The 26,185-nt window shown below is 39.0% G+C and overlaps 1 protein-coding gene across 1 annotated transcript in view; it reads left to right on the top strand.

Moving 5' to 3' along the window:
- The first annotated feature begins 2,562 nt into the window (after window positions 1-2,562).
- Window positions 2,563-26,185, top strand: part of LOC126470767 (glutaryl-CoA dehydrogenase, mitochondrial-like) — an 83,200-nt gene continuing 59,577 nt past the window's right edge. The window contains exon 1 of the mRNA XM_050098772.1: window positions 2,563-2,738. Within this exon, the coding sequence (XP_049954729.1) occupies window positions 2,563-2,738 (176 nt within the window). The remainder of the gene's footprint in view (window positions 2,739-26,185) is intronic.

Raw genomic sequence — 26,185 nt, 5'->3', positions numbered from 1 at the left:
AAGATAATTAAATATCAAGACATTGGCTCAGCTTGCGTATATTACATGAGTGTGAACTGACGTTACTAATGCCTTTGTGTATTTTTTCCCACAAATACATCTATATCCATACTCTGTAAGCCACCTGACGGTGTGTGGCGGTGGGTACCTTGAGTACCTCTATCGGTTCTCCCTTCTATTCCAGTCTCGTATTGTTTGTGGAAAGAAGGATTGTCGGTATGCCTCTGTGTGGGCTCTAATCTGTCTGATTTTATCCTCATGGTCTCTTCGCGAGATATACGTAGGAGGGAGCAATATACTGCTTGACTCCTCGGTGAAGGTATGTTCTCGAAACTTCAACAAAAGCCCGTACCGAACTACTGAGCGTCTCTCCTGCAGAGTGTTCCACTGGAGTTTATCTATCATCTCCGTAACGCTTTCGCGATTACTAAACGATCCTTAACGAAGTGCGCTGCTCTCCGTTGGATCTTCTCTATGTCTTCTATCAACCCTATGTGGTACAGATCCCACACTGCTGAGCAGTATTCAAGCAGTGGGCGAAAAAGCGTACTGTAACCTACTTCGCCACGCGAGATTATCTGAGCGGTCGGGGGCGCTGCAGTTGTGTACTGTGCGGCTGGTCCCTGTGGAGGTTCGAGTCCTCCCTCGGGCATGGGTGTGTATGTTTGTCCTTAGGAAAATTTAGGTTAAGTAGTGTGTAAGCTTAGGGACTGATGACCTTAGCAATTAAGTCCCATAAGATTTCACACACATTTTTTTTGTAACCTACTTCTTTTGTTTTCAGATTGCATTTCCTTAGGATTCTTGCAATGAATCTCAGTCTGGCATCTCCTTTATCGACGATCAACTTTATATGACCATTCCATTTTAAATCACTCCTAATGCAAACTCCCAGATAATTTATGGAATTAACTGCTTCCAGTTGCTGACCTGCTATATTGTAGCTAAATGATAAGGAATCTTTCTTTCTATATATTCGCAGCACATTACACTTGTCTACATTGAATTTCATTTGCCATTCCTTGCACCATGCGTCAATTCGCTGCAGATCCTCCTACACTTCAGTACAATTTTTCATTGTTACAACCTCTCGATATACCACAGCATCGTCTGCAAAAAGCCTCAGTGAACTTCCGATGTCATCCACAAGGTCATTTATGGACCTACGCAGCACCGTTTGGCAATGAAGTCAACCTTTGTTCCTCTACGCAATAGTACAAGAATTGAGCGCTATGTTTTCGTTGTGTGGCGTGGGCCAGTGGTTAAAGCGCGGGAAAGCACTACGAAAGGACAAGGGTTTGCGCATGGGTGGAGGCAAAAATTTTTTTTCCCCTTCATTTATGCAACACTTTCTGAGACATTGTTATTCGTGTAAGTCAAGATTTTTCTGTAATATTCGTTATTACTTACATGTAAGAGCGCACTTCCTCAGTAATGATTTCGTGATTTCTGTGTGTTTAAAATACGAAATATGAAATTGTCGGAGATGAAATTTCTGTGAGTGAAACAACCGACAGTGACCTTTATATTTTTTCTTGTCAGAAATAATTCACCATTTTTTCCGAATATGTAGCGATTTCCGAGTATGCAGTTAGCCAGGAATCTAAGAGCACAACTTAAATTACTGGGAATGTAACTAGCAGCAGTCATCTTCATAATCTTGCTTGTCACAAGTATTTATCTGCGATCGAATCCTCAGCCACAGTAGACAGAGATGAAAGATATCTGCCGTAATATTTTTAGACTGTTGCACCATATACGAAACATTTTCATTCATGAGATGCATGTTATAAACAGGAGACCTCGAAAATGCGTTTTTTCAATTTTGTTTTTAAGACCCAAATCGTTGACGTATCATATAGGGAAGTGGGCTACGTAATCATTTGGATCCCTAGGAGCGAGTTATAATCACATTCTGTTTATCTTCTTATTCTTTGAAACTCTCAGAATCAATTTTTCGGGTGTTTTTATAGATGTATTAGTACAATGTGGTACTACGCACTATTCCTAACTCATTTTCCGAAACGTAAAATCCAAAACACGATGTCAGTGTGAATGAGAATAAGATGACATAATGCGGCATTTACGACAATCTGCAGAATACAGTCAAATACGCTATCGTTATTATGCATGCACGGAAACATGCGGTCAGAGAAGCTGTAAAAATTCATATGCATTTCAGCTGAGAACCATGGAAATGCATATACTGCACCTGGTACTGTTAAGGAGGAGGCAAGGGCGATGAAGGCGGGCGCGTCGGCTTGATGGAATGCGGCGCATGCGTTATGGCAAGGTAATCACAATTTTCGGTACTTGGAAGAATAGCGCGCCTGTGTCGTCTGCTAGCCGCTTTGTGTTTGTGGCGCTGTGCGCGCTGCAGTGCGCATGCGCGGATCTGCGGCCGCTTGCTTTTGATTGGCTTGCGCCACACGCACCGACAACAGCGCTTCGGTTCTCTAGACCTGAACGGTATCGCTACCGAAATGCATACTGAATAATGCAGGGACTTTAATTCGAGTACTAGACCGTTCGGTGCTCTTGAATACCGAAACGATCGGCACAATGGGGGAAAGATACAGAACAGGCACCCTGGAGTGTCGCTCCGCCGGGGAAGCGCCGCCATCACAATTGGCCGTGGCCTCGCCTTCGCAATCAGGACAGAGTCCTGACGTAGGATCGCTGGGCGCCGTCCTAGCAGCCAAAGCCAGCTGCACCGTCCGGAGCTCACGAGGAGAGGTGTGCCTGCTTCATGTAGAATTGAAGATGAAATAAAGTTATATTGTTTAATTGTGCACAGCGTTTCCACTGGTGCACTACCAATTACACCATCACCAAACAAATACGCTCCAGCCCCTACAGAGGTGCTACTAGAGAGTGGTCCATACAGTTGTGTGGTTGTGCTGAAATGTTAACCAATTCGGTAGCAAAGTATATTGTACACATCATTCCAATGTGGTGTTTGTTGCATGCTATGTTTGTGGTGTTGCAGTTTTCACGAGCAGCTGTGTATACCTCTTTGGTTCAAAGTACGATTGTGAGTATGTAGACACAGTGAAAGCTCTAAGTATTCTGGTACTGTAGCCAAACATTTCATACGTCAACCTCCTGTCCCTCATCCACTTTTAGTACTGCCCATCTCCCCCCTCCCCTCCCACAAAAACGAAAATAACACTGCAAATTGGAATATTATGTCAGTTAGATGGATAATACAACAATTACACTCTAAGACAAAAAAACGACACACCATGAAAGAATTATTCTAATGGCATGGAAATTGGTAGATGTGATGTACATATACAGATGAAAAAATTATTGCAATTTCAGAAAAATTGAATAAGCAAGTCAACAACGCGATGGTCTACGTGTGGAACTTATGCAAGCATTTATTTGGCCTGGCACTGATTGACAGAATTATTGGATGTCTTTCTGAGAGATAACGTGCCAAATTCTGTCCGACTGGACCGTTGGATCTTCGAAATCCGAGCTGGTTGTATGTCCTTAGCCATAATGCTCCAAACTTGCTCAATTGGAGAGAGATCCGGCGACCTTGCTGCCAATCCATGGTTGGCGCTGACGAAGAAAAGCAGGAGAAACTTTCGCTATGTGCTGGCGCGAATTAGCTTGCTGAAAGGTAAGCACAGGGTAGCTTGTCAAACGGGTCACTACATGAAATTACGACATACAAGTAATATCAGATAAAATAAAATGTTTATGAACCCGAAAAAAGTCAAACCATAAGTTTAAGTAAACGCAGTCAACAATATAACATAGGAATCGACATAATTTCTCAAGGAACTTCTCAACAGAATAAAAGGAGTGACCGATGAGGAAACTCTTCAGTTTCGATTTGAAAGCACGTGGAGTACTGCTGAAGATTTTTGAACTCCTGTGGTAACTTATCGAAAATGGATGCAGCAGTATACTGCACACCTTTTTGCAGAAGACTTAAGGAAGTGCGATCCAAATGCAGATTGGATTTCTGTCTAGTATTAACTGAGTGAAAGCTGCTACCTCTTGGGAATAAGCTGATATTGTTAATAAGAAACGACAGTAAAGAATATATATATTGAGAGGCCAATGCCAGAATACCCAGACGAGTGAGCAGGGGTCGACAAGAGGTTCGCGAACTTACACCACATATTGCCCGAACTGCCTGTTTCTGAACCAAAGATATCCTTTGAGAATGGGAAGAACTACCCCAAGATATAATACCATACGACAAAAGCGAATGTAACTATGTAAAGTAGACTAATTTTCGTGTTGAACTATCGCCTACTTCAGATACCGTTCGAATAGTTAAAAATAGCAGCATTAAGTCTTAGAACAAGATCCAGAATGTGGGCTTTCCACGACACTTTACTATCTATCTGAACACCTAGGAATTTGAACTGTTAACTTTCACTAATCACTTGCCTATTGTGTGAAATTAAAAAGTCGGGGTTTGTTGATTTGTGTGTTAGAAGCTATAAAAAACTGACTCTTACTGTGATTTAGCGTTAATTTACTTTCTACAAACCCTGAAGTTATGTCATGAATTGCACTACTTGAAACACAGCAAATGTTGCACACAACATCCTTTACTAGCAAGCTAGTGTTATCAGCAAACAGAAATATTTTAGAATTACTTGTAATATCATTTACATAAATAAAGAACAGGAGTGGCCCCAACACTGATCCCTGGGGCATCCCCCATTTGACTGTACCACACTCAGACCCCATATCACAACCATTCTCATCACTGAGAGTAATGACCTTTTGCTGTCTGTTGTTAAAGTAAGAGGTTAACCAATTGTGAGATACTCCTCGTCTTCCATAATGGTCCAACTTCTGGAGCAATATTTTGTGATCAGCACACTCAAACGCCTTAGTTAAATCAAAAATATGCCTAGCGTTCGAAACCTTTTGTTTAATCCATCCAGTACCACACAGAGAAAAGAGATTGTAGTATTTTTCAGTTGTAAACGACTTCTAAAGCCGAACTGTACATTTGATAGTGAATTATATGATGTAAAATGATCAATTATTCTTACACACACAGCCTTTTCAATAACTTTAGCAAACACTGATGGCATAGAAATAGGTCTAAAATTGTCAGCATTGTCCCTTTCTCCATTTTTATAAAGCGGCTTTACTACTGAGTACTTTAATCGTTCAGAAAACTGGTCATTCCTAAAGGAAAAATTAGAAACATGGCTAAATACAGGGCTAACATGTGCAGCACAGTACTTTAATATCCTGCTAGGCACTCCATCATATCCATGAGAGTACTTAGTCTTCAGTGATTTAATTATTGACTCTGTCTCCCCCGTGTCAGTATCACCGAGGAGTATTTCAGACATCAATCTCGGAAAGGCATTTTCCAAGAGAGTTATATGATTCCCGGCAGAAACTAAGTTTTTATTTAATTCCCTCAGCACTGCTCCGAAAATAATTTTTAAGTACTGTACGTATATCTGACTTACCAGTAACACAAATGCCGGCGGCGGTGGCCGAGCGGTGCTAGGCGTTTCAGTCCGGAACCGCGAGACTGCTACGGTCGCAGGTTCGAATCCTGCCTCAGGCATGGATGTGTGTGATGTCCTTAGGTTAGTTAGGTTTAAATAGTTGTAAGATCTAGGTGACTGATGACCTGCCGGCCGCGGTGGTCTCGCGGTTCTAGGCGCTCAGATGGAACCGCGCGACTGCTGCGGTTGCAGGTTCGAATCCTGCCTCAGGCATGGATGTGTGTGATGTCCTTAGGTTAGTTAGGTTTCAGTAGTTCTAAGTTCTAGGGGACTGATGACCACAGATGTTGAGTCCCATAGTGCTCAGAGCCATTTGAACCATTTGAACTGATGACCTCAGATGTTAAGTCCCATAGTGCTCAGAGACATTTGAACCATTTTGAGTAACACAAATATTTTTATTACGAACTGACTTTATATTGTCGACCTTGTGCTGCTGACCAGAGACTTCCTTCACAACTGACCATATGGTTTTCATTTTATCCTGTGAATTAGCTATTCTATTTGCGCACCACATACTCATTGCCTTCCTAATAACATTTTAAGCACCTTACAAAACTGTTTTTATCGGGCTACTGTAGTTTGATTGTGACTGCTTCTAACATTTTGATATAATTCACACTTTGCTCTACATGATATCCTTATCCCACTAGACAGCCACCCACGCTGCCTTTTACTGCTAGCATCCCGTTTAGAACGTTTTGCTGGAAAGCAACTCTCAAAGAGCATGTGGAATGTGTTAAGGAAAACATTATATTTGTCATCTGTGATATCGGCACTATATACATCCTGCCGCTCTTGTTCCTTAATGAGGTTTAAAAACTTCTCTATTGCCGTTGGATTAGCTTTCCTAAATAGTCTGTAATTATATGTGTTTTAGCACAAAAGCCTTTTAGTGTTAAAATTTGTGCATCATGGTCTGAAAGGGTATTCACCTTTTTACTAACAGAATGCCCATCTAGTAATGAAGAATGAATAAAAATATTGTTTATGGCTGTGCTACTGTTCCCTTACACCCTGATTGGAAAAAACACAGGGTGCATCAGATCATATGAGTTTAGGAGATCTACCAACATCCCTTTTCTTGCACAATCATATACGAAATTAATACTAACTAATTTTTGGTACGTCCTACAAAGTGAACCAACAACCCTCTCTAGCTTGAGCAGAAATGATCTGAAGTCAGAATTAGGGGACCTATGAACAACAACAATTAGAAGTAACTAAATTCAACTGCCCCTACATAACATTCAAATATCTGTTCAGTGCAGTGCAGTGATACGTCTACGGACTGAAATAGAATACTGTTTTTTACGTACATGACCACTCCCCCACTCCCGAAGGAAGTCCTTGAAAAACAGCCAGTTAATCTGTATCCTGATACAGGAAGCCTCTGAATTGTCAAATTATTTAAGTGGTGCTCCGATATACCAATAATGTCAGAGTCAACATCTATACGCAGTTCGCTAACTTTATTTCTAATACCTCTTATATTTTGATGGAATGTGCTGATTCCTTCTCTACTTAGATACCTGACCTCTTCTGAAGGTGATTCCTTTGTTAAAGTGTCTTACTTTAAGCAGGTATACCTACCAGCTGACTGTAATCTGAAAAAGGTGCAGCTCTAACACCAGCTACTACAGGAATTTTTCTATGAGTGATCCCACCACCCTCCACTACACTGTCACCTATAAGCTTTGCCAGCCTCCCCTTCCCATACCTTTTGACGTGCATGCCATGCCTAGTGAAACCCGATCTATTGATAGATTCAACTGGCACCACTGAATGTGATGAAGTAGAATCGCCTTCAGTGGTTAGTCCCGAGTCGGTGGGATACCAACGTGACTGCGCTTAGGCGTGGTGGAAGAAACAGGGAGCAACATTCCGCATTGCCAATAGTTACAAAGCGTTGGTGAGGACAACAGTGAATAAAACTTTACTGCCACTGGAGTATGAACACGGCCCATTCTAGTGAGCAGTTATCGACGCCAAGCGTTAATGTGCGTTTAGATGGGCTGTATTTGAAGGCAATATTTGGCCGGAATAGCGTTGCCGTCAACTTTGCTGTTATGTGCTTGCAAAAGACAGCAGTTACGCGCTATGGCTGCGCAGTATTGCTCATGTTGAATGCTGCTGCAGATAGTTGCCGCCGTATTGCCGTTGCGTTGCCGGTATTGTCCACCAAGGGCGCAGAATGTTTTGTACTACGGGACGATATCCATTTCTGTCCTTGTCTGTAAATGCTTCCCTCTCTCCCTCAAGTTCGTTTCCTACTTATCTCACCGCCAGCGCTATAGTTTTGTGCCTGAACGAAAACGATATCGCTTCGCTTTTTTTTTCAAATGTTTTTGTTGTTACATATAGCCGCATATTCTGTAGATGTTGAAGTCGTAAGAATTTTTGTGTTCAGTAATGGAGTGTAGAAGCATTTCACAAATACAACATAAATTGGTCCCATTACAACTAACGTAAGCACTATACTTACACAGAACAGCGCATACAGTTCGCAATAACAATACTAATAGATTTTTACTACATGTTGTGTTCATAGACAACAACAGATGAATGTTCCCTCATTTGTTAATGTATTTTGTAGGTCTTTCATAATATCAAAGAGCTTGAAGTAGAAGAAATATATTTCACAGTAGCGGAAATGAACAAGTGCTCTCCGGGCACTACACAGTGGGCTTGCGTCATTATCGTTGTCATGAGGGTCGTTGTTGGTTTATTCACTGAGACATGGTTCGAAAACAAGATCTTTTACCTCAGATGGTATTCGTTTATCTTCTCCCGTAATTTTCTGAAAGCTTGAGATGAGTGGATCTGAAGACGCCAGAAGCCGATGGCATACCTCATACATCGTTTTTTCATGGGCCCATTTGCGCGTAACACATTCTCGACAATACAGGATATACTTATGTCGAGCTCTCTCCGCATCTGCAGACAGCAGGCTAGATTATGGCATATCTGTGAATCAAAACTGGACAGATGTCAGCATCGCGAGTCATGAGTTTAATAAACGTAATGGTGCGTCTGGGGACATTAAAGCAGTACGGTTGAAATTTCTCAACATCAGTGGCACACCCGCTTGACATTGTCTGCAAGATTAATTTGCTTTCCACCGTAAGCTATTCATCAATCCCCAAAATCTGTACAATTAATGGCACATCGTCAAAATGCGCTTAACAGTTTTACCATATATTTCACCAATGTGCCCAGTCATTGTTTGGGAACGTCAATGAGCCAACCGAAATTGTGTCTGAAACCGCTTTGAATTTTCCCTTCGAGAGCCGCGAGACGCTATTTCCACTCTAGAGACCGAGCCTTCCATGTTTTCTCTGTTTCGTCGTAGCAGTTCTGCAATCTAAGTGTGTAAACCAATCCTTAAACTTTATCCAGACCTGGAGTGAAGACACTCCAAGAGTAAGTTTTGCGGAGTTGATCTACTTATCCACAAGTGAATCAACTTTGTTTGGATGTCGCCTTACAAATATAACAACGATGGCCAACAGTAAAGTGTCCGTCACAGCAGTTTTCACTGTGCTATCGACCGCAGTCAAAACCAAGTGATATTTATCCACCATATTTCTGTCATTGACAAGAAACTGAATCTGGTTTTTCACATATTGTTTATCAATACGAATATTGTCAACAGACTCTTGCCGGCCGTAGTGGCCGTGCGGTTCTGGGCGCTACAGTCTGGAGCCGAGCGGCCGCTACGGTCGCAGGTTCGAATCCTGCCTCGGGCATGGATGTTTGTGATGTCCTTAGGTTAGTTAGGTTTAATTAGTTCTAAGTTCTAGGCGACTGATGACCTCAGACGTAAAGTCGCATAGTGCTCAGAGCCATTTGAACAGACTCTTTCAAAACTTGGAATCTTTGCGGTCTGCAAAAACGTGTCGATGATGGATTCGGATTTTTCCAAATGAGACTTTTATCTCCTTTGTCAGACACAGCAGTTGGAACCCAGTGTGTTATTCTCGACGGCGAGTGTTCATCAGAGACAAGGGTATCGTCAGGAGTGCCCCAGGGCAGTGTGATAGGACCGCTATTACTCTCTGTATACATAAATGATCAGCAGACAGGATGGGCAGCAATCTGGGGCTGTTTGCTGATGATGCTGTTGTGTACGGTAAGATGTCCAAGTTGAGTGACTGCAGGAGGATACAAAATTTCTGGTTCGCGTGACGAATGGAAGCTAGCTCTAAATGTAGAAAAATGTTAAGTTAATGCGGATGAGTAGGAAAAACAAACCCGGAATATTCAGATACAGCATTAGTAGTGTCCTGCTTGACACAGTCACGTCGTTTTAACGTTACAAAGCAATACAAAATGGAACGAGCATGCGAGGATTGTGGTAGGAAAGGCGAATAGTCGACTTCCATTTAATGGGAGAATTCTAGGAAAGTACGGGTCATTTGTAAAGGAGACCGCATATATGACGCTAGTGCGACCTATCCTGGAGTACTGCTCGAGTGTTTGGGATCTGTATCAGGTCGTATTTAAGGAAGACATAGAAGCAATTCAAAGGCTGCTAGGTTTGTTACTGGTAGGTTCGAACAACACGCGAGTGCTACGCAGATACTTCGGGAATTCAAATGGGAATCCATGGAGGCAAGGTGATGTTCTTTTCGAGGAACACTATTGAGAAAATTGTATAGAACCTGCATTTGAAGCTGACTGCAGAACGATTCTGTTGCCTCCAACATACATCGCACGTAAGGATCACGAAGAAAAGATACGAGAAATTAGGGCTCATGCGGAGATACATAGACAGTCGTTTTTCCCTTATTCTTGTTGCCAGTGGAACAGGAAAGAAAACGACTAGTAGTGTCAGGAATACCATCCGTCACGCGCCGTAAGGTGGACTGCTGATATTGTCGTAGATGTAGTTCCAAAGGTGCGAACAAAGTGAAGAACACAGTTGCATCACTACTGTTCTCGTTGCGTTTTTTTTTTGTTACGCCAATCAGTCTCACTCTCAAATATGCCTGTGGTCTCAGTTATACTCGTTTTTGGTGGATAACAGCGTTTGTTATCTGACAATATTTTGGTATATGATGGATACATGGACGAACGATGGTTTTTATTCGTCACATCTCGTACCATGAGATATGTTGCCTTAGTAATATTATCCGAGACAATGACGTTCAGAGCTAAGTTGCCAGATATCTCGTTCAGCATCGGTGTTGTGCTTCGCGCCTTCTGGTATTTGATGTCTCGCTCCGGTGAAATTGTTGTAGCCACCTTCAATAAACTGGACGCTGCATGGGCACTGTCCGAACGAAGACTCATTTATCTAGCGTATACCGACTCGGCTCTGCTGGTCGATGATCTGAGTTCCTGCATCCTGTGACGCTTCCTTTTTTCCGTAAAGTCATCAGGTAAGGAACGAATCCGACCAGACGTATTTCTTTCAGTCTTCTGTTTGAGCTGCTGTTCTGTGGCTACGCCATTCTACAATTCAAAATTAGTATTATCACACTACTATAAAGCAAAAAGTGTCGAAATGAACGATAGCATGAATGCTGACGGTACCCACAACAAATGTAAATGATCCGTTCAATCACTGTTTATTGGGAATGTCAAAATAGGTAGCGTTTCCGTTGAGCCTGGTATCACCTCGTCCACATTTTCGACAAAATTAATCGCAATTGCTTTTTATTTTCAGCAGTCAGCTGAAACGGAATGCCTACGACTTGAGACAATTCTGACTGTACAGCCGCAAGGTGACTGTCAGTGTCTGGTGCTGTACATCTTGCCACAAAGTCAAATATTTGCATATGTGTGCAGGCTTTAGAACGGGAAGTAGATGCTGAAAAAGAAATCATTCAAAATGTTCATTGCAGAATTATCCACATCACACAATTTATTGATTACTTTTCAGGTCAATAGTTAAGAAATTACTTAATTGATTGTTAATTGAAATATTAATTAATGTGCATTATTGCACAATAATTGTCTTCCGTGTGGCTCCGCCGCACGGTACAAAAATTACCGTACAGCAAACACGAGAAAATAAGCGCTCGCAAACACATTTGAACTCGTTAACTAAACTATTTAAGTAGTAGGAGAGCTATTTACAAAAGTGGATCCACGCAGAGGAAATTTGTAGCCGACGATTTCGGATAAAATGGATACCATTAAACTTTTAAGTCGATATACGTCATTATACCGGTTAAAACATAATAAACACACTTTCTGGAGAGCTACCCATCATATTTTATCCTGATAACTGGACTGGGTCGCTGTCATACAGGGTGAAAAGTATTTAAACCGACAAACTCTGAGAGGTCTAGGGGACCTCAATACAAATATTTTTCCCTAATGTCATTTTTTCCTATGAGGATTATTTAAACCGATGGAGGCCGTATTACGCTCTTCAGTTGTTAGAGGCCGTATTACGATCTTCAGTTGTTAGTGGGCGTATTACGCTCTTCAGTTGCAGGCAACTGCTGTCCACCAGTGTAGTAGTGCATTGTCTCTGTTTACTAATGGAGCGATACACCTGGAGTGAGTACACTGATATGGTTGGTGCATACTACGTAGCGCACCACAACGGACGAGCTGCACAGCGGGTTTATCAACAACAATATCCTAATCGCCGTATCCCGACCTTTGCTGCTGTGTACCAACGTCTGCGTGAGACAGGGTCATTTAGCAGGTTACCTGGACAGGGACGCCGTCGCACGGTAAGAACGCTGCAATTTGAGGAAGCTGTCATGCAGCATGTGGAGCGGGATCCTTCAATCAGCACTTATGCAATTGCACGTAACATGGGGACGAATCAGACAAATGTAAGAACAGTCCTTCTAGAACAATTGTTACATCCACTTCACTTACAGCGTGTCCACAATCTGGAACCGGTTGATTATCCACCCAGAGCACAGTTTTCGCAGTGGACCTGGAACAGTGTGAAACGCATCCTACATTTCCATCCTCTGTGTTGTTTACCGATGAAGCAACGTTCGGGCACGATGGAGTCTTCAACATGCACAATTCGCATGTTTGGAGTGAGGATAACCCATATGCCACAGTTATTAGCGCTCATCAAGTGCGTTTCTTCGTTAATGTGTGGGTCTGTGTTGTTGGGGACTGTTTAATTGGGCCGTATCTGCTACCTAAGCCATTAAATGGCAGGCACTATTACAATTTTCTCGGCAGAGCATTTCCAGAATTGCTGGAAGACGTTCAGCTCCCTACAAGACAACGCATGTGGTTCCAACATGATGGGGCACCAGCACATTTCAGTTGTCGTGTGCGTAGATTCCTGGACCGACGGTCTGTTGGGATTCATTCAGAGTATGTGTCCATAGAAATCAATCCTCCTTTTCCTCATGGTTTTTGAGAGTCTATCCGACTTTGCATACAGGGCTTTGTTTCTATAGAAAACTTGTTTGTTATTTCAGAATTTGGGACCCATGGTCTTTCACAAAATTTTCCTCTCCTTGATTTCCAATTTCTGCATTTGCCCTTTCCTCCCTATGACTAGTGTCTCTGCTGCATAGAGTGCTTCCAGCTTAATTACTGTGCTATAATGCCTTATTTTCATTTTCTAAGAGAGGGCTTTCTTATTGTATGTGTTTTTGGTTTTCGAGAAAGCTAGTTCCATTTTATTCCTTCTTGCTTCTATTGCTTTCCCTTCAAGGTTGTTCCATTTAGTCCATTCCCCTAAGTACTTGAAACTCCTAATCAACTCTATTTTTTGAGCCCCTACTTTAATTCTCTTAGTAGTAACCATTATATTCGTCATAATCTTCATTTTTTCGTGAGAAATCTTAAGTCCTATCTTCCCTGCCTGCTCTTGTAACTTGGCGATTTGTTCTTTAGCTTCCTCTCATGTTTCCGCAAGCAGCGCCATGTCGTCAACAAATGCCAAACACTTAATCGTGCTTCCTTTGTTTTTTGTTCCAAGTCTTATTCCCCTCTCATTCTTGCATTCCATTGCCTCACAACCTTTTCGAGTGCACAGTTAAACAACACTGGTGAGAGACCATCCCCTTGTCGGACCCCTGTTCTCATCTCAAAAGGTTCTGACAGTTCACAGGCAACTGCATAGAGAACTAAAATGTAATGAAGATATTGCTTTCATTAAATATGTTAGACTCTATAAAACTATATTTAAAAGAGTTGTCAAGGCAGCAAAACAACTGGCAAATAACAGGCTAAGTTTAAATCATAAAAATAAGACAAAGGCTGTGTGGTCTGTCATTAAATCTGTGTTAGGTGTTAAAGCCTGTGTCCAAGAAATTTCAAAAGTTGACATTGAAGGAAATACTATTGTAAATCCAGCTCAAATGCCAGAGTACTTTAATGAATTTTTTTATATATGTAGCAAAGTCTAATGTAGATGTAAGAGATTATCACAACAAAGTAAATCCCTTTGGCCTAGGCAAAAACTCTGAAAACTTTATGAAATTCTCAAAAGTTTCTGTGGAGGATGTAGAAAATGCTATTCTAACATTAAGAAACAAAAAATCTGCAGGTTGGGATGGAATACCCACCAAAGTTATTAAAGTGGTACACAATAGAATTGCAAACTCACTAGCTCAGACAATAAATCAGTGTTTTGAAGAGGGCTGTTTCCCAGAGGTACTGAAATATGCTGAAGTCAAACCACTCTTCAAGAAGGGATCAAGAGAGATCATGGGAAATTATCATCCTATCTCCATTCTCCCAGTCCTATCTAAAATATTTGAAAAACTTGCTGTTGCACAAATCCAAAACTTCATTGCAAAATATTCTGTTATTCTAAACAATAAATTTGGTTTTCAGCAGGGTAAAAACACCATCAATGCAGTAAACAGTTTCATTGAGAAAATAAGCACATCGTTAGACAAGAGAAATAAGGTGGCAGGAATTTTCTGTGACCTCACAAAGGCATTTGATTCCGTAAACCATGCATTGCTTGTTTACAAACTTGAAAAGTATGGCATTAGCGGCAGTGCCCTACAATGGCTTAACTCCTACTTATCCAACAGAAAGCAAAGAGTTAGCATTTCTTCAAATGGCACATATTATTTTTCTGACTGGAAAAAAATATCTCAGGGTGTTCCACAAGGATCCATATTAGGCCCAGTCCTATTTACCTTTTACGTTAATGACTTACCATTAAATATCAGTTCCCCATCAGTTCTGTTCGCAGATGATACTTCTGTCTTAGTTCAAGATCAGGACTCGGAAAAAATTCCCAAATCTGTGATCAGTACCCTCAGTATCTTAGAAACTTGGTTTCAGCTAAATGGGTTGAATCTAAACATATCTAAGACTCACATGATAAAGTTCAGAATCAAACAGTCAAAATGTGAGCAGATTAAGGTTGTACACAACAACCAAGGTATGCAAGAAGTTGACTCAGTCAAATTCTTAGGTTTAAATGTAGATAAAAATTTGAGCTGGCAGGCACACATTGAATACCTGGCAAATAAACTGAGCAGCTTTGCATTTGCAATGCAACTGACATGGACACACGAAAAGTAGCATATACAAGCTACTTGAAAAACGATTAATAGGTATGGTAATGTTTTTTGGGGTAACTCGACAAACATAGTGTGGATACTAAAAATACAGAAAAAAAAATCATACGAAATATGTGCACTGCAAATCACAAAGAATCATGTTGACCATTATTTAGAAAACTTAAAATATTAACTCTGCCATCCTTATACATATATGAGATTATTATATTTTTGTACACCAGACATGAATTATTTGAGGGAAACCATTTTGTCCATTCACATGATACCAGAAACAAAGAAAATTTTATGCTCCCCATCCACCGCTTCAGACTGTATGCCCAGGGACCTCAATACATGGGAATGAAAATCTGTAATAAATTAAAAGGGAACAAGTTGATGCAGGTGAATTTAGGTTCACTTAAAAGAAAACTATATGAGGTACTGACACTGAAGTGTTATTACTCAGTGGATGAATTCATGCAGGACAAATGGGAAATTTGAGCTGGGTACAATGTGTTATCCTTATAGTGCTGTTATTTATTATAGTGCTGTTACTTATTAATGTAAAAATCATTGTAATTGTTTTATAAATTTTTGACATGTCTCCTGTACGCAAACCAAATGGATTGCAAATGTACGTCATGAGATGATTAAAACACAATTCACAAAAATTCACAATTCGCCCATGAATCTGACTTTAGAGGACGTATTCGTTAGTGTCTCCTTGATGATATTTAGAGTTTTGTCATCCAAGCTAAACTCCTCCAAAATATTGAACGACGACTCTCTGTCTATGGAATCACAAGCTGTTTGGAAGACTACAAAAGTCAATATATATGGTATTGCCCTCCGCTTCTGATATGCTAAAATGTTTCTGAGGTTTAAGATCTGTTCAGGGCAAGATTTTCCTTTCCTAAACCCTGCTTGATACTCCCCAATCTGGCAATCCAGCTAGGATTCTACTCTTTTAAGTAGAGCTCTGGACAATATCTTGTAGGTCACATCCACCAGGAAAATCCCTCTGTAGTTATTGAGGTCAGATATAGGACCTTTTTTGTGAAGAGGGTGTATTAGGGCCATTTTCCATTCCTCTGGAATGATTCCTTTCTTCCATATCTCTTCAAAAAGTTTCTGGAGTAAGACAATTTCATTTTTGCTTGCATACTTCCATAATTGGGCTGTTATCTGATTTTCACCTGATGCCTTGAAATTTTCCATATGATTTAGTATTGCTTGGATCTCACTTACAGGTGGGGGTTTAGAGCCTGGGTTGGGGGATGATTTCGGTCCACCATTGAACGCCATCTTTTGGTGTAGTTCCTCACAGTTTAGAAGTTCCTTGAAGTATTTTGCTAGTACCTTACAGTTGCCCCTATTACTATCCTATGTTCCCTTTTTTGTCCTGAGGTGGGGAATGGGTCATATCTGTTTAGCTTCTCCCTGAAGAGCCAATAATAGTTTCTCATGTTGTTCTTAGCAAATTCGTCATTTATCTTCCTGAGCAGTTGGTCTTCTTGCTCCTTCTTAACTTTCTTGACCTCCTTGGACACCATCTTTCTAGTTTCCACAAAGTGCTGCCAGGCACTCTCATCCTTTTTGGTTTGCCAGATGTGCCACATCTTCTTCCTCAGATCAAGTAGTCTATCACACTCATCATTCCACCACCTGTGCTTCTTCATCCTGGTAACAGGACCAAGCTGCTCTGCCTTGGTTATAAGACTCTTCTCCATCTGTTTCCAGTCCTGGTCTTCTAGGTCACTGGTTAACTTGCCCCATTCCTCCTTCTTCACCTTTATTTTCTCTGGATCATATCTCCTTCATGCAAGGCTTTTGCTATGAAAGTTATTCTTGGGGATGATCTTCAGTTTCACTTTAGATAGATAGTGGTCAGAATCGAGGTTGGCCCCTTTGAGAACCCTAACATTTTGGATTTCCTTACGAAATTTCTGCTTTATTGCAACATGATCTAACTGGAATTCTCCCAGGAGATGGTTAGGTGAAACCCATGTCTTCTGCTTTCTTGGTAATTTCTTAAAGCTAGTTGATTTCAGGACCAAATTGTGCGCCTGGCATAATTCGATGAGCCTGATACCATTTTGATTCATCTTGTTATGTGCCAGGTATCTCCCCACTATATTCCTCAACCTTTTCTCTCTCCACATTTGGGCGTTAAAATCCCCTAGAAAGATGATGATATGTTTTTTGGGGATCCTTTTGGATCATGTCATATAGTTTGTTCCAAAATAGTTCCACCTTCTCCTTATTCTTTTTGTTGTCAATGTTTATAGGGGCGTGAGCATTTACAATGGTATATACTTTGTTAGTTGACTTAAACGTGAGTGTGGATAGCCTTTCAGAGGCAGACTCAAAGCTTACAATGGAGCCTATACTTTCTTGTTAATTACGAAACCTGTCCCAAGGTGGGGGACATTTTTCATAACTCTTGTCCCTGTCTTCTCCTTAAGTATCCTGAATCCTCCTGATTCAAAGCTGTCCTCGTCCAAGAACCTGGTCCATTGCCCAGCCATAATGAATATTCTGTGTTCATTTAATGTGTACATTAGAGTCTTAAGTTTCCCCACATTCAAAAGTGAATTTGCATTAAAAGTTGCTAAGTAGTTTGCTTTCCTGTATTTTATTTTGTTTGAGGTTCCAAGACGTTCCGATTCATCTTTGTGTGACATTGCAGAATCATCAGAATCAAAATGTCTGCTTGCGCATTAATGTGCGGTGGATTGACCACCTGGGCTAATTAGTTTCACATCACACTTTTTCATGATTGATAATTCTTTGAGTCCTGATGGTGACTTCTAGAGCCACCATTTTTTACAACCAAGGTTGTTAACCCTGGAGGATTATTCACAGCTGCCCCTTACATGGAGACAGACGCTGACCAAAAGGTGCCCAATTTGAGAACAGACGGTTTTGGATTTTGATTTGATTTTTAATTCACGGTTAACTCCGTTAGGCTCTTCTGCTCTCTCCGCCATTGGGAATCGGATTCCTCTTCCACCTTCGAGAGCGTTGACCAGGTTTCACCGAGGAATCTTGTGGCAGGGGCACTTACAGGGTTCTACCATCTGGAGCCAGATGGACACAGGTTTTTTTTAACGAGGTGTTACTCCTCCCCCTCCTCCTTCCTCATCACTTGCAACATGAGGCCCCCGGGCTTGGGACTGCCAGTGGCATATGGCTTTCATCTTATTGGTGGAATTTTTTATGTATTTGTCATTTGCCATTATTTTTGCTTGTTTTACAACCATTTTGAAGATATTTTTATAGGTTTTGCAGTAAGTATCAAATTCTGGTGACGTGAGTTGTTGGGACAACCTGTGTAGCAATATCTTTTGAGGATACCAGAATTCCAGAAGTGATCCATTTATTTTTTGTTTTCTTTGTGTATATTTTGCTCTGTGTTGGACGGAAGCACAATTAAAAATAGTAGGAAAAATTTCTGATTAAGTTTTATATTAATTTTTCCATCCGTGTGTTTGCAGTTGTAAATCTTTTTCCAGTTTTCTTTGCTGAAGTAATGGAGAAAGTGATTTATATTTTCATTACTGTAGTTTCTACTGGTGGTTCTTAGGCAGTGTTTAAATTGCAGCTCAGTTTCCATTCTTAGAAAGAGTTTTTGAGCTGTGTGTGTTAATATATTGGTGAGATTTGACTTCCTAGGAAATCCATTAGCTTTAAATTGGTTCTACTGATTGATTAAGTGACTGATTATTTTTAATTTGGTCTCATTCATGTGGAAATGTTAACTCAGTATATACACATTAATGAATAGAATGACTACTCAGTTTGTAACGGTTCTACCTACTTTATTTCTTTGTTTGTTGTCCTTGGTGTCGACATACTGTGCTGCTACACTGGCTGAAAAATGACGTTTGTAATTTGGACACTGACTATGGTAAATAATGTATCCGACAGATGCATAGTTACTTTTCACAGTCTTTTACTTTTGCCGTTCACAACCCACAACCCGCCCCCCCCCCCCCCTCCTAGTAAAACACAGTGATATGGCCAGTGCACTTTTGTTTAACCTTCGATAAGCCTCATTAATAGGTTGCAGGCAAACATTCACATACTGCTACAATAGTTTCCTGTTGAACATCTACAAGCAGTAAAACCTAACCACAAAGTCCACAGTTCTTGAAGAATAATCAGGTACGTATGGAGCAGACACTGTCATTGGTTTAGCACACGGCCTATTGGTGTAACACTTATTTCATTGTTAAGTTGAAGCATTGTTGTTGTTCTAAGCAACATAGGTTTCACGTCTGAAGCTCGGCTGTGGACTGACTGCCTCGTGACCAAAAATCGGGTCCTTATCAGTAATAGGTACTGAAACTACACATTGTTCGAAGTTAAATTTACAGAGATTACAATTAAAACTTAACTCATTAAATTAACTGAATAAATTGAAAAATTCTGTCTTTTTAACAGTTTCTTCTACTACAATGTTTAGGTCGAATTATTTGGTTAAATGATGAAATTAACGTATATAGTTATGTAAACAATACATTTGACAAAACTGTTAATTACTTTGGAATTAATGAAGGGCAGGTTTTGCCAAATAAATACTTTAAGAATACTAGCATTTCATCTTCAAAATGATTACAATTATTACAAAATTTGTATTTGTTAATATTTCAACAGTAGAATTTAAGTTATGAAACAATTACAGATTATACCCTATAACAAAAGAACTAACTAGGAATAGTCAAAATAAATGAGAAAATCGATTACATACCTAAAGCTAAGCCCAGAATTAGATCTGGTGTTAAATTCTTAAAAACTAAGGGCCAACTGTTCTCTAATATGAAAATACAGATTATACTCGTGTATGTTAATGGTAATTAGTTTAAGGAGGCAGATGGCATAACAAGAGGGGAATTGAAACCAGCTTGCTTCCTCACAAGTTAATTTAGTTTATTACACCATCTTAATAGTATAAGGTTATTTCTGCATTAAATAACTTCTAGTGTCTTTGAGATAATCTCCTAATGTTTGATGTCTTATACACTCTTCAGTAGAATGTGAAACAACTAGATTCCTGGGTCCCATCTCTCTTTCTTAAGCATTTTCATTCTGAGCAATTTGAGGCTTGGTTTTTCCATTGGGAACATTTGTATTTATTTCCAATTTATATTCATGGGTAAATCAATGTATGACAGTTATCGAAACAGTTTCTACATGAAACTGTCTTCCATTTTCTTACAGTCATCAAAACTAAATCTTGCTCTTTCATATCAAAATAAAAGCTTTTTTTGTGGTATGAATGTTACAGTTTCTCACCACTGTTATTACATCTCTATATATAGCTTAAAAAATCTGTGGTATCCAGTACACAGCAGTTGTTCATCTGTGTAGGCCTATTGTGAAAGGTGCTTCATTGTAAATATAAATAAGCATAATTTATATGTCATTAGATCACCTGTACATCATCTCTACATAAACTACAATCTAAATCCTTTCACCCTGCTCACTGTAGTCAAGCATTGGTCTCCTAAAATTTTACACGCCGTGCTTCGCTCCATTACCAAATTGACAATTCCGTGATACCTCAGGGTATAATGTATCATCTGATCCCCTCTTTTTGTCAAGTTGTCAAGCTGTGCTACAGATTTCTCCCCCGACCCCCAATTTGATTCAGTACCTCTTCATTTGTTATTCAGTCTATCCATCTAATTTTTAGTATACATCTGTTCAGTGCTTGATTTGTGACGGTATGTACCGGTACTCTGTACTGGTACATGTGGCAAAAAAAAAAAAAAGGTCAGAACCACAGATTTTGAGACTGCTATGACAGAACTTTTATTGCAGCTGTAGCAAAACTTGTATTCACACTTTTAAAATGCTCAGAAAAATGTTAAAATAACATTTTTTTTTTTACAAATTAAATATTGCTTCTTTTGCATCACATTTCATAAGCTTCTGTTCTCTTCTTCTGTACAAGGCTACCCTCCAGACAAATACACTTAAAAACGATTTTTGAACATTTAAATTTGTATCTGTTGTTAATAAATTTCTCTTTTCCAGAAACATGTTTCTTGCTTTTCCCAGTCTGCATTTTATATTCTTTCTCCTTCAGCCACTGTCAGTTGCTGATTTTCAGGTTTCAAGACTGTAACTAAAAGTCTAAGAAGCCAACCTTGCCTACGATATTGGACAGGTCACAGGTGGCGGATAGTGAACGTTCCATCAGATATGGTAGGCAGCTGTGAATGCAGAATAAGCAGTCCTGGACCAAGGCAAAATAAAACTAAGTCCACTTTGTGTTTGTCCTGTAGCAAGCACAAAGTGGTCAGTGTCTGCTCACCAGTGGTGTGGCTGAAATTTATATTCTGGAAGTAACCCTTCCAGTCTTAACACTTTGAGTTCACTCAATGAGTCTACTCAACCCCATCTTATTCCAGGTACAATCATCATGGAGCAGTTTGATAATCACAATATTACACCAGGTCGTCAATCCACTGACAGTATTTCTAGCATGACTGGTCTTTCAGATTCTGGGGTAGCCAGGTTAAAATGCAGTGTGACTCAACAGAGGAAGTCAGTCCTCTCACCAACTTAAAACCAACACAAATACATTTTTTGCAACCAAGTAAACTTCATAAATTGGGAGATACTTTAAAAGAACAGAAGATTCAAATTTTGGCACTTCAAGAAACATGAATGACAGACAATAACACCATGGATTTTCGCAATTATTGTCTCTTTAAAAGTAAAACTGATAAAAGAATACACCACATCTGGGAGTCACTTTTGCAGTCTCCAAAAATATTTTAAATTCAATGACGGATGTAAAACCTATTAATAATAGACTAATAACAATTTCTCTTAAATGTGCAAATAAAGCGTACACTTTAATTAATGGCCATATGCCAGTCAACGAAGATAACTGTAAAAAACGTGAATAAGTTAATGAAGCTTGGGAAATGTTAGAAAGCATCATCTCGAAAATTCCCTCAAACCATGCTGAAATTTTAATGGGTGCTTTTAATGCTCAACTAGGTAAAGAGAAGGACATATAAGAAAATGGTGGATGGATTTTCTGCTCATAAGTAGCCAAACCAAAATGGTCAAAGACTTGTTGAAACATGCAAAAATTTTAACCTTAAAATCACATCAGCACATTTTAAAAAGGACCCTTCTAAACAAAAGCTTGACAGGAGCTCAATACATTTATTGGGGAATTTCATATCGATTATGTAGCAATTTCATACCCTAACAACAAAGAAATTTTAAATTTCCAAGTTAGGAAAGGGGCTAATCTTGATTCTGACCATTATTTAACATGAATAAAAGTAAAACTTCATCCTCAAAAACTCTTCAAAACAAAAAATGTTATCCCAAAATTTGACACTACTAAAATAACCTCAAACCTAACATGTGAGCTTGACAAAAAACAATCCAACAATTGGCAAAGCGTAAAAGAAAAGTTCATCAAACCAGCACAAAATTTAATTCCGCTTCGAAAGAAACAAAAACACCCTTGGTGGGAGGCATTAAAAATTGGAATAGTAACAAAACTGAAAATACGAGCAACACCTTTCTAACTGTAATAAAAGGAACATCTAAATTAATCCGACAGACTAAAAGAAACTGTGAAAATGCCCAACTTTTAGAAATCAAAAAGACTTCCAAAAGAACAATACAAGAAACTTTTATAAGACATTCAAAACAATACTAACTGGTTACCAACCTCAAAGTCTTTGCTTCAAAAATGAAAATGGCAGTTTGCCTCTTAACAGCCAGGAAAATTGTATGGCACTTGCTAATTATTTTTAAAACTTTTAAGCTGTCTAGAACCACCGAATAAATTCCAACGACAGCAAAATAACACCAACGCTAATTCTAAAGAACCTGATGAAATTGAAATAATTAAACAAATTAACAGACTTAGAACAATAAAGCTTACAGAAAAGATGGTATAATTGCAGAAATACTAAAAATCAGCTGGCCCTAACACTATAAAATAGATCACTCAACTAATAGGACATAGCTGGCAATCTGAGGAAATACCTGAGGACTGGAAAATTGCCCTGATTCATCAATTGCATAAAAAAGGGGATAGAGCCAATGTTAATAATTACTGAGGAATCTCTCTGCTTCTGGTCACATACAAAATTCTCTCGCAATGTTTACTTGATTGAGCCCAAGGACAGTTAGAATCTAAAACTGGTGAATACCAAGAGACTATAGACCAAACAGATCCTGTCCAGAACAAATTCCTAATTTAAAACTAATCCTTAGGCACCAAAGAATTTCTGGTAACAATATTGTAAGTACATTTGTGCATTTTAAAAAGACCTACAACTCAGTTGATCGTGAATCTCTTTTTCCACATTTTATAGGAAGAAGGGCTAGATAATAAAACTCTCACACTTAATGAGGAAACATTAACTGACACTAGCTCTAAAGTTAAATTCATGTGAGAAATTTCTGAAACATTTGATATAACAACTGGTGTTAGACAGGGAGCTGGACTCTCCCAATTAATGTTTAACTGGTAATTACAGAATGGCGATAGCAAACATCAAGTCAAAATATAGATCAATCAATCAAGTTAGGTAGAAGTAATATTAGAGTAGATTTCCTCGCTTTTGCAGATGATCTGGCAATTTTAACTAGTGATATTACCACAGGTCAAAAACAAATTTAAATTGTTAACGAAGTTGTAGAAAAAAGTAAGACTACAAATATCATTTGAAGAAACAGAATATATGACATGCAAGAAACTAGCACCAAAATTTGTGACCACAAAAGATGGAAAATTAAAAAGGATTTCTCAGTTCAAATACTTGGGGGGAAACCATAGAAGAAATCAATCTGAAAAAAGCGGCAAATGAAGATCGCTGTCAAAAAATGGCAACTGCATTCAGATTAACGAAAAATATTTATAACAAAAAAATCACTTTCTAAATTCAGTAAACTTAGGCATTACAGCACTGTGTCAAACCTGAATGTTTTTATGGGGCAGAAATGTTAATTTTAAATAGAAAGAGGGACATTGAAGAAATTCAAAAGAAAGAAAGATTATTAGGAAAATATTAGGGCCCAAAATTACTGCTGGAGATATTTATAGGCTGAGAAGTAATAAGGAAATAGAAGAATACACAGACATACATGGTGACAAGAGAAAACAAAGACTTAAATTTTATGGACACATTTAAAGAATGGCACCCACTAGGTTGACAAAACAAATAGTAGAACTCTACAAAAACAGAAATAAGGCCATAACTGACCAAATTAAATGGATTTCTGCAATGAAGGAGGATCTTAAAGTAGCTGGTATAACTCAGGCAGACATTACATGTAGAGAAACATTCAGGCAAAAGATATTTGATTGGAAAGTTGGTCAGAGGGAAATTAGAAAATGGACTGCAACATCGTGATCTGCTGAAAGAAAGAGATGTCATTCTGAAAGGATAAAACAAATTTACACACAAAGGAGAGGCCAACCATCAAAAGTGACATTGATGGATTGTACCTTGCGTAGTCCTATTGGGCCCATACATGAATAATAATAGTAATAATAATAATAATAAAAATAATAATAAAAATAATAATAATAATAATAATAAAAAATAAAAAAAAACCCATGGAGGCCCGGGGAAAGAATAGGTCTCTGGTATGTTCTGGCAGTCATAAAAGGCGACAAAATGAACAAACCACTAATCGGGCTAACCCCCCTTTTAGTGTGATTAGTTGGTTCAGGACAGAACTAATGAAGCCTCAAACAAGCGCTGTCATGGTCGGGGACGACGCTTGAACCCTATGCCCATCCACAATGGTAACGACACTGCTAGCCACACGGAAAATGATTTAAATCCAAATAGAGGTGTTTTGCAGGATATGCTTCCTCCAACCACTCTAGAAGGAAAACAAAGACAGAGGATGAGATGGTCAGTTAAAGTTAACCGACACCTCATGTTCTGTTATTACCAAGCAACAAACTTAGGAACCAACACAACTGGATACAGATCACAAGTATATGCAACATTTATTACCAGAAACCCAGAATTAAAATTTTTAACAGAACAATGACTAGCTGATCAGATCCATGTAATAATGAAAAATAACAGGATACCGCAGTCAGAATTAGAAAACATCAAACAACAAGTACAACAAATACTAGAACAAAATAATGTGGAATCAGAAGAAGAAGAAAATACAGTAATGGACTCAAACATCCCAGAGCAAATAAACAAAGAAAAACATGTATCAATTAAACAATCAGAAGAAAATGAAATCTTAAGACAACCACCAGAACAAGCAAAAATAGAACACGAAGTGACACACATGTTAGATATAGAAGAAAAATTTCAGCTTAATGAAATTTTGTCATATGATGACATGTTGGAGACCATGGCTGTTGTTTGAAGACAAATGTTGATGGTGTTAGGACAGCAACCAGCCACAAATTTACTTTGAGTTCCTTTATTCAAAGGAAACTGTTACCGGTTTCGAATCGTTGTGACTCATCATCAAACGGTTTACACGATTTCTTTCTGACATTTGGTGTGTTTTTATAGATTAATTGTCCTAAAATATAAATAAAACATAATTATAAACACGCCACACACAGATAGTTGCGTTACAGATTTTTCGTTGCATGTGACTTACGTGAAACGTCGGTTTCGAGTGTTTGTTTTCATAATGTTTGTCCAATCGATGTAAATGCATTCCCACTTATACAGCCTTTTTGTTCTTCATTTATAATTTTGTTCTGTGTTGTATGTGTTATTAATTTCTGTGTAATGACTGAAGTTAATTATAAATGAAGAACAAAAAGGCTGTTGCAAAGGAGCACGAGGATGTAAAGAGCAACTGATAATAGATGCAGAGGTGACGTATCAAGCTAAAACTAAACACTACCCATACATTGATTACCAAAAGCTTTTGATAGTGTACCCCACTCATGGTTACTACAAATATTGGAAATATACAAAGTAGATCCTAAATTGATACAGTTCCTAAACATAGTAATGAAAAATTGGAAAACCACACTTAATATCCAAACAAATTCCAATAATACCACATCACAGCCAATACAGATTAAGGGTGGAATATACCAAGGAGACTCATTAAGTCCTTTCTGGTTCTGCCTTGCTCTGAACCCACTATCCAACATGCTAAATAATACAAATTATGGATACAATATTACTGGAACATACCAACACAAAATCACACATTTGCTATACATGGATGATCTAA

This window comes from Schistocerca serialis, chromosome 3, assembly GCF_023864345.2.
Source record: "Schistocerca serialis cubense isolate TAMUIC-IGC-003099 chromosome 3, iqSchSeri2.2, whole genome shotgun sequence".
Taxonomy (NCBI): Eukaryota; Metazoa; Arthropoda; class Insecta; order Orthoptera; family Acrididae; genus Schistocerca; species Schistocerca serialis.
This window is presented reverse-complemented; position numbering and strand designations above follow the sequence as displayed.